Raw genomic sequence first — 14529 nt, forward strand, 5'->3', positions numbered from 1 at the left:
GTTTCTATATTACATTTAATGTATGTAAAATATAATAGATCAGGTCTAATACTTTGTAAGTTAGACGTTCTAACTTTACTGATTCGGATTTGAGGATGATGTTGCGAGCCGCACACGCGTCCGATCTCTAAAAATTATCCACACGAGTCCACGAATCACGATCAAAAATTCTGATCTAAGAAATCAGCATAGTATGATCCTTCTTTCATGGTCGATCAGATTCTTAGTATGATGTGAGATACTTTCAAAAAAACTCACAGATGGAGCAAGAGAAGAGATGAACTCAGCAATTCTAGAAGAATTTTTTCTTAACTAGATATTTAATTTAGACAATAGTACTATCATATCTTTCTATTTAAAATAATTTTTTTTAAAATAAAAAAAATAAAAAAAAAATTTAGAGGATGAAAGAGAGACGAGGAATTCCTAGAATCAGAATTGCCCAATTGAGCAACCGCATACGTATGTATGATTAGAGACAGCATATCAAAGAATCTCTCGATCTATTGATCCACCGATCTGCCTCTGGACCAAATAACGGCGGCCCCGCCGAATTCTTCAACTCATCAGCCATGCCACGTCATTTACTCTCCCGCCATCCCGCCGCCAACTCCTCCGTAACTGCCTCTCCTTGTCCCGCCATGTGTTCAATTGCGAGCTCTTCCACGCGAAAACTGTTGAGAATGAACCGACGATCGCGATAAGCTGAGCTGGCGGACAAGATCACCGGGGTTCTCTGGAGCGAAGACGAAAACGCCGTAACTGCCAAGGATACCGCTGCAGCTATTAAAGTCCGCCAGCTAGCAAAAGCACCGACGTGATTGGACGATTCGCGGCCTCTTTTTGTGCGGCCCAAATCCAGATTTTTATACCGGACATGGAACAAAGATTTAGGGACCAAAAAGAAAAAAAGAAAAAAAAAAAAGGGTTGACGACGGCTACCGTGACGCTGGCAAACGGGCGGACTAATGCCTCCGGCGGGAGACATGGACGGACCGATGCCCGTCCTTCAAATCCCGAGCCGGCACCCTGGAGCCCGGATGTGAAATTAGAGCTTGTCCATTAAACGGGCAAGTTCACATGCTTATCGATCCAGCCCGAGTCTGAGTATTGTTTTGTTTTTTATGTTTTTGTTTCTTGATATCAAGGATAGGCGCTTCTTATAGGTACTGACCGGTCATGGGGAAAAGCAACAAAAGATAGGAAGAATAGTGCTAAGCGGAAAAGAAAAGGAGGGAACTCTAATCCTATCGCCAACCAGTCTTAGTATAACTTTTCGTTACCCGCACGAGCTGGGGGCATTTCATCCGATTAAGTTAAATTTCACATGGCAATGAGCCAAAAATCTTATCAAATTATAAGAATTGGAAAACTGTTTCAACAATAACAAGGCTCTCCCACGCTTATGCTGTACAATGAAATTATATGCGCAGGGAGGGACCCACCGGAGGCGCATGGAATGCACAAAATGCTAAATTACATGCACAGGGACGGACCCACTGGAGATGCATGGAACTAGCGGGCTCGATTCGCTGTCCAATATTTGCATACCACATCTGATAGATTATTCTATCCCCTTTTTTCTTGGATGGAAACTAATGATTCGCTATTAATTATTTTGAGATGAAAAGGAAGGTGCCATGATTCCAGTTCAGTTCATGGGAGCCCGCCGGGGGTTCCCTTTCCTCCGGTGAATGATGGCCTTGGGAGATAATGCGTCCGTGCAACGGCCACGGCTCCCCTCGCTGGAATCAGAAGACAAGCCATAGGCCTCGATGTCCGTCATCAGATGGTCGAAGAGTGACTCAGTTTGGGTGCTTCCAGTGCTCCCATCGTCAGCTCCAACTGATGGTGCAACTTTAGAAACCTGAAAATAGAAAATTATGTTTTTATTTATTTATTTATTTATTTATATTATTATTACTTTTAGAAAATTATATGTTAAGTACGATATTTTTATACTTTCCTTCAACTCAATGAAATGATGCAAGGTTACATGGCATGAAATAAAGTGACCGAAATACTGAGATGAGATGAGACTATACCTTGCAGGCAAGGGAGCAGTAGCGATTGGGCTCGGTGAGAGCCCAACCGCAGATCCGGCAGTTGGCGCCGCCGGGGTGCATCCTGGTCGCCTTGCAGTTCTTCCTGGGGTTCAGAAGCAGCACCTTGGCGCTATTCACCGTATACGGCTAAACGCAGCAAAGATTAAAAATTATGTCACTAGAACAGTCATTGCGACATTTCCATAACAAATTATAAAAATACTCATTACATTCCCTTTTTAATCATTTTCTTGTTGGTAAAAAAAAAAAATCGAGTCGGCGTGCTTTTTAAGGAATAACTTAACCCTCTCGGAGACATGGAGAAAAGCACTATAAAAATAATATTATAATTGAAAACATCAGATTTTATTTTAGATATTCCAGCGAGCTGAAAATAAGCACTCTCCTTCGTTGAAATCGAAGGGGACACGTTCAAAAAACCGGTAGATTGAAGAAACTTGAAAAAATGCCTAAAAATTAACTTAAAAATTCCCTTTTTTTTTTCATATTAAAAATAAAAGAAAACTAGAATACCGAATACATAAAAATAATCAGAAAAAGAAAAAAGTACTACATAATATATTAGAATAAATTAGATTAGATTGGATGAGGAGAGAGAAGGTGATGAAATCACCTGGACTTTGGAGCAGTCGATGAGCTTCTGCATGTCCGTGATGCGGATCACGTCCTGGTAGACATACCGCCGGATCTGGAGCAGACGGTGGCCGCGGTGCACCGAGGAGAAGGCCAGGCAGTGGGGGCACATGCACCGGTTGCAGTCAATACAGTAAGTGTTCTCCTCGCTCTTCCTCAGGTCCTTGTGAGCGTCGCACAGGCCGAAGAACTTGGTGTTCAGCAGCGGCTCCAGCCATGAAGGCTTCCTCCGCTCCCTGCTTTTCCTCTCCTTCTCCAGATTGATCTTGTAGTGGAACGCGTACCCCACCTTCATATCCGTCGTCATCACAACCAAAAATTAGATCACAAATACTACGAAGAATAATTTCGATCTACGAAAATTTATAACAAGATTTTGAGATTAGAATAATTAATTCATCATTCCATACCTCTTTCGAAAGGATTTAGAATAAAATTAAAAATAGGAAACAGAATAAGAATTGCCGACTCAGGAATAGATTACATAAATAGCGGAGATGAAGATTTTTTCTCAAAAGTTTAAAAAAACTCCCCATTCTTCACCATCGGGTAACGATCAAGATTGATACTAGAAAAAAAGATCAAACAATAAGCAAGTGAAGAACAGACGAAACAGGAATTAATTTAGACGATTTTTTTTTTTCAAAAATGCTAGAAAACTTACCACAAGCAATGAAGATTAAAAAAAACGTCATTTCTTCGCCATTAAGAAACGATCGAGGTTAAAATCAACGAAAAACAAACGAGAAATAAGCAATTGGAAAAGTATACACAAAGAGCTTGGACGGGAAATAAGATCAAAATTTGTGGATAAAATCATAATCAACAATGAAATTAAAACAATTCACCGTTCTACTCCTCCAACAGACAATCTAGACATAACACACTGATAAAAAAGTATGGCCTAATTTAGAGTGAAAAATAAGGTATAAACAAAGACAGATAGAAAGCTGATGAGAAAATTGTGCAAACGCCGAGTAATTACCATTTTTCCCCTCTCTCTCCTCTATCTTTTTGACGGCGCCGCGAGGAGAAAAAAAAGGAGAGAATAAAAAGCTGAGTGATGGAGTCGCGTGCGCGGGCCGCGTGGCGAGGGGACGTTAATATAGGGGAGCAGGAAGGGAATGCCGTGTGATCCGGGCCCACCATCTCGGCCAACGGGGATTCTGACATCTGTGAAGGATCTGGACCTTTGGAGAGAAAAGGCGTGGACGAGAGCCGTCGGATGATGGGCCTGGGATCCCCCGTGAGGCATGTCGAAAACCCTAAAAGGGCGGCCCACATGTGTTGCGTTACGACTCACGTGTCGCCGCTGAAACTTTGGGTGTTGCTGTTTCCCGCCATCCCAAGCGGAACTCTCGCGCTTCAACTGGCGTTCCTGCGTGTGCTGGAGGCGCGGCATTGGCGCTGCCCACCTCACACCCCACATGACTCATCCTTATCGAACCAGCAGCCACCAATCACAACTATCCATTTCTCTAGATTCCAGTCATGGAGGGATACATGAAAAACTATTTCCTATACTATATACTCTCTGTGACCTTGCACGTCACCAACCACAATCATTTGTTCTTATGGCACTGCAGAAAGATACATGAGGAATCGGTATCAGTTTTTGCTTAGCTTGGCATTCAATTCTATGCACATTTTAGTACGGCAGTAACTCTTTTGGCTTAGCACGCCATCAAAACCTTGTAGCACAATCCAAGTTAGCCAAGGGAAGAAAGAATACATGGGGTGTACTTCGAAAGTGATTTGGAAGTTTTTCTTCCATTTTCTTTCCCCACTATATTTCTAGATTAAAATCCTTACTATCTACATATGTATGTGTGTATGTTTGTATGTATATATATTTATATATACACATACACATAGAGAGAGAGAGAGAGAGAGAGAGAGATTTAAACTCAGGTCGATCGGATCTGAGCCTAAATCAAATCAAACTCTTCGTCCATTGGATCGGTGGGGATCTTGATGAGTGGCTTTTTAGCTAATGGAGGGGCTCTTACAACCGTTTGGCTGAGGTGACTTTGTAAAAAAAAAAGCTCGTTTATGAAGGATGGGATTGTATCTCACGTACGCACACAGGACTGCTGTTTCAAATGACACACCCCATTGTGTTTCTTTCTTCTCCTCCCTCTTTTCTTCTCTCTTATTTCAAATCTTCTCCACAACACCTCTTCTAACAAAACATAAAAGAAAATAATTCTCTGCCGTTGCCCTCCCTCCCAAATCCCATCTCCTCTCTTCCTTTCCTCCCTTTTCTCTTTTGATTTGGAGGAGAACCCTAAGCATCTCCCGATACCCTTTCCTCTCTCTTGATTTAGAGGAGGAGCTTCATGCCACTATCGATGCTCCCTCTCCACCTCACCACCGTCACTTAGATGAGAATCTTCACCCCACCACTGCCACTATTTAGAGGAAAAGCTCTATTCCACCACCACCGCCATTTAGAGGAGAAGCTCCACCCCTACTTATCAGCCATCATCTTCTCCCAAAACCTCCGCTCATCGGCCATCCTCTTCTCCTCCTAAATCCTCCACCTATCGATCTGAGCTCTCTTCTTCTCTCCTAACCCCACCATCATCGGTTCTTGCTCTTGGGACTTTTCCAAACTCCACCTCTACCACCCCATCACCATCGACCTTCTTGGGACTTCCTCAAACCCCATCTCATCACCACCGATCCTTTTACTCGAGACTTCCACCACCATCTTACCACCGCGGATCCTTTTTCTGGGGATTTTCCTAAACCTCACCTCACCGCTGCCCATCCTTCTTCTCGGGACTTCCACAAACCCCACCCCACTACTGCTGGCTCTTTTTCTCGAGACTTTCCCAAACCCCATCACTGCCAACCCACCGCTGCTGACCCAGTTCTAATGCTTCAGGAGTTCCCCAACCCCACTGCCGCTCGACTTCATCCAAATATATTCTAATAATATTATATAAATATTCTAATAATAATATGAATATCTTTAGATAAAGTCGGACGGCGGTGGGGTTGGAGAACTCCTGAAATATTGAAATTGGGCAAATGGCGATGGGGTGGTAGCTGTCGAGAAGACACTACAATAGAAAAAGATATTTATGATGCAAACAAAGCATCGCAAATAATAATTTTTCATCGTAAATAATTATTTACAATGAAACTTTCATCGCTAATAATTCATTGCTAAAAATAGGATCGTAGATAATATTTTACGATGAAAAAATAATTTTATCTCTAATAATTATTTTTTTGAGATGAATTTTTTTTGTCACAATTTTTTTTTTATTTTTTAAATTATTTATGATGAAACAATTATATCGTAAATAGATAAATTTGCAACAAAAATATTTTATCATAAATAATTTTAAAATTTTTTGTTAAATTAAAAAAATAAATTATTTGCAACGGAAGATTTTCATCATAAATAAGTTTATTTGCGATGGATATTCTATCGTAAATAATTTCATCGCTAATTAAAATATAATATTTTTTAAAATAATTTATAAATATATATTTTTTAATTTATATTTTTAATATTTCATATTTATAATCTATAAAATAAAAATAAAAAATTCACACAATAAATTCATAAATAAATTTGATCATTTTATTATATTAAAATATAATTATAAAAAAATAAATTTAATAATTATAAGAGATCCAAAATAAAAATAAAAATATACAAAAATAAGTCGTTGGCTATCAAGCATCAGTATTTGGAGAGAAAAAAATGGATGGAGCATGATGGACCGGCCTGCTGCTGCCTCACCAGCTCCATCATCTGTTCTATCTACACCATCCACTCCATCATCTGCATCTGAAATGACTAGTAGGAGTCGACGTATGCAGCCAACTCATCAGCTCGCTGTGCAGTCAACTCATCAGCTCACTGTCGATCCTCAGCAACCCACTATCGATCCTCAGTAGTTAGTCTTTGTATCTCCATTAGTCGGACATCACAGGCAGCATGAACGTCAGCCTTGAACGAGCATGAGGATAGAAAAGCTCTGATCCTATACCCTAATCTCCTAATATAATAAGATCTCGTACCAAGCACTTGATCACAAATCTCATCATCTGTGGGTGCGATCGAGCCCTCAAGGATAGATTGGGATCGCATCTCTATCATACGATTCTAAAAATTAAAGTTATAATTATTCTAAATTTGTACTAAAAATTAAAATGTCAATAAAAAATAATTGAAAAAACTTACATAAAGCTTCTGGCTCCCCGTCGTCCACTCCCCTGACCGTCACTGGTGGGTCCACTGGTAGATCTCGAACCTACCAAGAAGCTCACCAGTCTCTACATCTCTCTACAATTTGAAAATAATTAATAAAAAAATTTTTAAATAGTTAAAGAGTTAAAATATGCTAAACATAAATTATTTATCATCTGCTATATATGGCGAGCGAATAGCCTCAAATCCCACAGTGCGAGACGGTATGTCTCGTCTAATTCATGGTATTTCAAAAACATCGATCCTGTACAGTTAATAGTCAAATTAGTAAGTAACTAACTGAATTTAAGAATAAATGATTCAATTATTAAACTCTAAAAAAAAAAATTGGATGCTTAAGTTGATATGGCGGATCTTCATACCTGTGGCATATGACAGCTCAGTCCTCGATACTGATGTTGTCATATGGCTGCTGCTGTGCTGCCTCCACCCTTTGGTTCTCCACTACAACATATCAGTGGTGATGAATGCGATGTCGGTAATTTTTGAAACACAAGCATAGATGGTCATCCACAGCTCGTCGCACGTAATCGTATGCAAAATCAATAATATCAAATACAGCCTACCAATAACAAATATTATAAGAATATAATGCTAATTAAATATTTTACTAAATATTATTTTCCCTGTTAATGACTATAGAAGACCTCCATCTGAGCCAGTATAACGTGACGCCAATCGGAGAGCGTCACAGGGGCATAGCTGCGGCATATGATTCCTTACAAGCTTTGCAAATTGTTCAAAGACCCTTCTACCTCATTAATATTGTGTTCATGATCAGAACTGCCTTTAATTAGATGCATTAGTACTCATGGATACATTTGAGTGAAAACCCTGATATAAATCATCCAATAGTGAACCTAACAAATTGTTTAAAGACCCTTCTACCTCATTAATATTGTGTTCATGATCAGAACTGCCTTTAATTAAATGCATTAGTACTCATGGATACATTTGAGCGAAAATCCTGATATAAATCATCCAATAGTGAACCTATACCACAATATTCGACAGGTTCAGCAGCATCACTATCATCTTCAATATCGTCATTGTCGCGTATAACTTCATTCGGATCATCCTTCTCATGCCATATCCAGTGAGTATACTTTTTGTCCATACCATAACGTAGTAGATACTTTTTAACAAGTGATATGTGATGATATACCATATTGGCACATCTCTTGCATAGATACTTTATCCTACCGGTACTGTCAGCCTTATGCCGTGCAAACTCAATAAAATTTTGAACACCTTTTCGATATTTAGACAAAAAAATATTTCTAGTATTCATCCAATTTTTGTTGATATCCATCTAACAATAAAGAAAATCATTAACAATAAAGAAAATATCCCTGGTATTCATCTGAATCGAATCTCGATCCGGATCACGAATCGAATCTTGAACCAAATCTCAGATCAGATTTCGACCCATATTTCGATTCGGATTCACTATCTATAGATTTTGTATATACAAATACAAGACAATTGCTTTATAATTATTTTATCATTTAAAATGACTTACATAATAAATGCATCCTATCACCAACTAATAGGTAAAGATCGATCCTATCCCTTTCAAAAATGTATCACTTTTATTGTTGCCATAGCTTTGTTCTATATTCCATATCCGAAGAAAATCTGGCAGCATCTTCTTGTAGTTCTCCAAATATATGATATAGATGGATCATATTGTAACCACATCTAATATGTACCCGAAGAATAAATGAGATAACTGTAATTGAAACTTTTTATAATAGAACAAAGAATACTATGATAATAATAAAAAATTAATGTATTTCTGAATTGTCCAAATCGGGGCATTCAAAAGTCATTCATAGAGTCAGTTTTGGAGACTCTGGGACTGACTCTTGAATGAGAGTCTAAGGTTACATCAATGCATGCATTAAATCACAAACATGCATCTCTTTATGAAAATAAAGAGATGTATGCGAATCCAGATAAATTTTTCATCTGGATCCTGACCTCAATCCGACCAGGATCGTGATCTGGAGCCCGGATCAGATCCCGATCTGGATCCGACCCAAATCTCGGATCGGATCTGAGTCGAACCAAATCAGATCCGGACTGCATCCCGAATTGAATCTCAGATTCGGCTAATCCTAATTAAAACATTAAATCATAGTCACAATAAAATACAGGGACTAAACAAGCAATAGCAATCCAAATAAAATAAATAAGATATGTAAATACGGACAAAATAAAGTCCGTCAGGCTTTTGCTCATTGCGAAAAATTTTCCACTGCTACCTCCCGTAGGAATCTGGGCCATGTCTTAGGCATATTTGACTTAGAGGCTATCGGTTGGGGTCTAGCTTTAAAAACTCTCCGGACTTGCTCGAAGAAGCTCTTTCTATTTCGTGAGAGAATACCGATCTTAGGTAGCGAGGAGGAGACTGAGCGAGGGCAAAACGGATTTAATAGGTTATTAATTTTTGAAGACTAACAACGAATACTAACCTTTTCGAGGCTTCTGGTGGAACGGAATGAAAAGAAAAATTACGGATTTCATAGAAAAGGGCAGTCCCTACTACCATAGTGGGGAATAGGATGCTTGCGAGCCTTTCCGAATCCACTATTACTTTGGGGCCTATGTATTCAGGAGCTGAGGGTGCCTCCCGATCAAAGCATAGTTCCAATCCAATCAGTTCATTAAATTATAACAAGCATTAAATTATTTTTTTAAAATAATATTTTATTATTATTTTAAAAATATAATTATTTTTATTATAAAAAATAATTTATTTTTAAATATTTTTAAATATTTTATTTTATTTATCATTATTAATTTTTAATACTAATTATTATTATTTTTATTAATAAATTATTATTTTTAAAAAATAATTCTTTTATTTTTTTCTCCTTTCTTCTTTCGCATGCCACAACCCTCCCCCACCACCACCACTGCTGCTTCCCAGCCCGTCACCACCATCCCCCACCCCCCACAGCACCCCTCAGCCCCTCAGCCACCACGGCCCCCATCCTCCACCCCACCCCGCCCCACCCCCACCCCCTTGGCCTGCCCCGCTTGCGACCCCCATGGCCTCCTCATCCTTCGCCCCACCCCTTGGCTCACTCTGCTCGTGGCCCCCACCCCTCATCCTCCCCCCTACCCAGCATCACCCCCACCTTACTGGCCCGCTCCGCTCGTGCCTGCACCCTGTGCGACCCCCACCCCCCATCCTCCACCCCACCCCGCATCACCCCCACCCCTGGCCCGTGTCGCTCGCGGCCCCCACCAACATCCTCCGTCCCACCCCGTATCACCCCCACTTCTTTGGCTTGCTCCGCTCGCACCCCCCAACCCCCGCGGCCGCCACCCACCCCCCATCCTCCACCCCACCCTGCATCACCACCACCTCCCTGGCCCACTCCGCTCGTGCCCCCCACCCCCGCTCCTCCCTTCCCCATGGAGCTAAAAAAAAAGATTTACCTCACGACGGCAGTGACGACAGAGAGGAAGATCGATGGTGACAGAGGTGATGATGGGGGCTCGCTCGTCGACCAGTGGAAGCCTAGGAGGGGGGAGAGGGTTTCGCGCTAGAGAGGGAGAGGGTTTTACGGGAAGTGATGGGCGGATGGAAGTGACGGACGTGTTTTTAATAGAACTTTTAGCGATGCAATATTTTCATCGCTAAAATAATTATTAGCAACAAAAATTCTTTTTCCATCGCTAATAATTTTCATCAAATTTTTTTCTAAAAATTTTTCCCTTTAAAAAAGTTTAATCAAAAAAAATTCTCAAAAAAATAATTTATGATGAAAATCAAAATTTTCATTGCTAATAATAGTTATTCACAACACAAACAAAATTTACGTCGCAAATAATCTATCATTTATTTTTTTTAAATTTTTAATTTTTCATCGATTATTTACAACAAAAACTTTGCATTGCAAATAATTTAATATTTATGATGTAAAACGTATTTGCATCATAAATAATACTTATTTACGACATAATTTTTGTATCGATAATAATTTACTCATTTATTTTTTTTAAAAAAATTGATATTTTATTGATTATTTTGAGATAAAAATTTTGCATCGTAAATAACTTAATATTTACAATGCAAGATTTGTTTCTATCACAAATATGAATAATTTGCGACGGTAATTTTTGTAGCAAATACTTCCATCACAAAAATCCTATTTTTTTATAGTATATTTTTTTTCTATTTTTCTTTGAACATGGTATAATTTTGAATTTAAAATCCATCTTTATCATTCATTATCTAAATAATTATCGTTAGAATATCTTCACAAATGACTGCCTCGATCCGATAGAAAAATGTATCGTATAATATATCTTCACAATATGGTATAATTAATGGTTCACAAATGACTGCCACCTTCTCTCCGACCTCGATCGAATCGAGCAGTAACAGCAAGTCCAAACCGAAGATTTTCATGCTGATGAAGATCCTCTGACACTCAAGTCAGATTCAGAGAATAATAGGAGCAGCAATGAATTCTCTGAAAGAGATTAATTAGCTTACCTTGATCCTTCGGGCTTTGGTTGCTTACATAGAAGACTATCGAACAGCTGGTCATACAGCTGTATGAAGATTGTGAGATCTTGAGATTGCAGAGCAGTTCAACATGCTATAACGGGCAAGATATTTTAGCTCCTAATCGCTCCCATGGAATGAGGAGGTCGTTAATAGCAATATACTGAGTTGAGAATTTGAATGTCCTCATTAAATAACCTCAAAAACTATGCCTGACCTTTTGGCCTTCTTGAGTTGGATGAGTGGTGCCACCTTATGGTACATGAAGGTCCCACTTATTAATTACATAGGCTTTCAATCAGGAGCTAAGAGTGTGAAAAGATTTTAGCCTTCATATGCTCTCATGTGGGGGTATTTATTATTTTTGGCCTTTTCTATATGGTGTGGATGGTTGCCATGGCATGAAGATGGCTAAGTATAGAATATCTCAGTTTGGTATGAAAATGACCAAATATACCTCAACTCAGTATAAATAAAGCTCAAGATAGCTCTTATCAGCATAAATGAAGCTCAAGATAGCTCTTCTCAATATAAATGAAGCTCATGATAGCTCAACTCATAATAGGATAGTTCATCTCAGCATAGATATAGCTCAGGATAGCTCAGCTTATATCATGATAGCTCATCTCAGCATAGATATAGGTTTTCATAGCAAGCATATGGCTTGACATGCCTCTTTACAATAAGTATATGGCTCAGCATGCCTCTTCACAACAAGCACATGGCTCAACATGCCTTCAAATCTACATCCCAGATATGAATCAAAAGCATCTATAATACTACCATAATACTACCCCTTACTCTTGAGTCTGAGAATCAGACAAAATGAGTACTGCTGAAATGATATCTCAGGTCAAGGACATCTATCCACACATCCCATTAAGGCATCTGTTCCTCATTTAATGCGGACAGTGAAAGCAGCTAAAGAAAAGCTTGAATTTTGAGCTGATCTAAGGCCTTTTGAGCTTAGGCCGATCTAAGGCCATACGAGCGGCATGTTCGCTCTGCTCTTCATATGAGGGCATCCTGTGCTGCTCTTCACATGAGCATCTTGTGCTCTGCTTTTCTTCGTACGAGAGGCAGCGTGTGTCCATAGGCAGCATGCGCACTTCTCATCTTTACGCAAGAGGCAGCGTGTGTACTTCTCGCGATTGCAAACTGAAGATCTTAGAAATTAGCCCATCGTAGGTTCCTTGGGGTCGCCCTCCGCTTCTTGCCCGACTTCGGCTCTGATGGGGTCTTGTAAATTAACCCCACCTCCAAGTCATCGAAGATTGGTTATTAATCATTGAGGATCCTTATGGTTAGCCCTCATCTATTAGACAAAGTTTTGATCAGAGAAATTCTTCACAGCAAAAGAAGTTTAGGCCATTCCTGATGCTTAAGCAAGCAGGAATTAGTGAATCTGAGCATTTATATTAATATATAATGACACAATATTATAATATCACTGATGATATATGTGCAGGTTAGCCGAGTTCTATGGTTTAAGGAGTGGAGTCCCATCGAGTTGCTTGAGCCGATAGAACTTCAGACATACTACCTCGTCCATCTGATAAGGGCCTTTCCAATTGGATGATAACTTTTCCTGCTCAGTGGATTGTAAAACTTTGACTCACTATAATACCATGTCACCAACTCGAAATTCCTTGATTTTGATTCAGGTATTGTTGTACCTAGCCATCCTCTGACGATAGGCAGCCATTCTGACAGCGACACGCTCCCTACTTTCTTCAATCAAGTCGAGGTTGGCTCGAAGCCATACGGAGTTAGTATCTTCATTATATTCCTCAATACTGAGGGAAAGGAGCCTAAATTTCATAGGAATGATTGCTTCAATCCCGAATGCAAGGTTGAAAAGAATCTCGCCCATTGGGAGCCTCTGAGTGGTCTGATAGGCCCACAGCATATGAAGCTCGTCTATCCAAGACCCTCCCGTTCGATCTATTTTGACCTTCAAGCCTTACAGAAGAGTTCTATTGGTCACCTCCACCTCTCCATTCACCTGCAGGTGGCCAACTGAGATAAAGCAGTGCTCTATTCCATATTCTCTGCAAAATTTATAAAGTCGGGCACCACTAAACTATCTGTCATTTTCTGTGATCAGTACTCAGAGAAAATTATAATGACAGATGATTGATTTTCAAACAAAATCTTTTACTCTCATCTCGAATATACGAGCTAGGGGCTTGGCTTCGACCCACTTCATAAAATAATCAATGGCCAGTAGGAGGAACTTGCGCTGACCGAATGCGAGGGAGAAAAGACTAAAAATATCCATCCCCCACTAAGCAAATGGCCACAGGGTGCTCATGGGAGTTAGGAGTGCTGTCGGTTGATGCTGAATATTGGAGATCCTCTAGCAACGATCGTATTTTCTGATGAAAGCACATGTATCCTACTGCATAGGGGGTCAATAGTAGCCTTGTTGAAAGATTTTGTAAGAGAGGGACCTACCCCCCAAGTAGCTTCTATAAATTTCTTCGTGGACCTCCCGTAGCATATAATCTATCTCGGATAGGTGCAGATATTTCAAGAGAGGCAGAGAGAATGACCGTTTGTATAGTTTGTTATCATATAAGACATAGCGGACAGCCTATTTGCTTATCTTCCGGACCTCTTTGCTATCAGTGGATAGCTCACTTGACCTAAGGTACTTGAGCAGAGGATCAATCCAGCAGGATTCTTCATCAACTTGCTGGACAACGAGAGGCTCCTCAAAGGTCGAGACTTTGAGCACCTCGAAGTAGGTCCCGTTCTTCAAATCAGTAGGCAACAAGGCTGCTAGCTTTGATAGCACATCTGCCCTAACGTTGTCTGCTCTGGAGACCTGTTGAATATCAAAGCTTAAGAAGGTCGACGTGAAGTTCTTTATCTTTTGAAGATATTTTTTCATATTTTTCTCTCGAGCCTCGTACTCGCCTTTAATTTGTCCAACTGCCCGTGGGAGTTACTGAAGACCTTCAAATGTTGGGCCCCTGCTTCTCCAACCACTTTGAGACTGACGATCAGAGCTTCATATTTTATATTATTATGGGTAGCTGAAAACTCAAAGTGCAGTGTGTACCCCACGA

The 14529-nt window shown here is 39.9% G+C and overlaps 1 protein-coding gene across 1 annotated transcript; it reads right to left on the reverse strand.

Moving 5' to 3' along the window:
• Positions 1-1334: 1334 nt before the first annotated feature.
• LOC105048477 (protein RGF1 INDUCIBLE TRANSCRIPTION FACTOR 1) lies at positions 1335-8588 on the reverse strand. The gene is made up of 6 exons (XM_010927783.4): positions 7293-8588; positions 6904-7174; positions 3685-4279; positions 2680-2988; positions 2046-2192; positions 1335-1867 (listed from the first exon to the last, which is right to left on the reverse strand). The coding sequence occupies exons 3-6, from the start codon at positions 3685-3687 to the stop codon at positions 1652-1654; spliced, it is 675 nt and encodes a 224-aa protein (XP_010926085.1). The 5' UTR covers positions 3688-4279; positions 6904-7174; positions 7293-8588; the 3' UTR covers positions 1335-1651.
• Between the last annotated feature and the right edge of the window lie 5941 nt (positions 8589-14529).

This window comes from Elaeis guineensis, chromosome 7, assembly GCF_000442705.2.
Source record: "Elaeis guineensis isolate ETL-2024a chromosome 7, EG11, whole genome shotgun sequence".
In the NCBI taxonomy this organism is placed as follows: Eukaryota; Viridiplantae; Streptophyta; class Magnoliopsida; order Arecales; family Arecaceae; genus Elaeis; species Elaeis guineensis.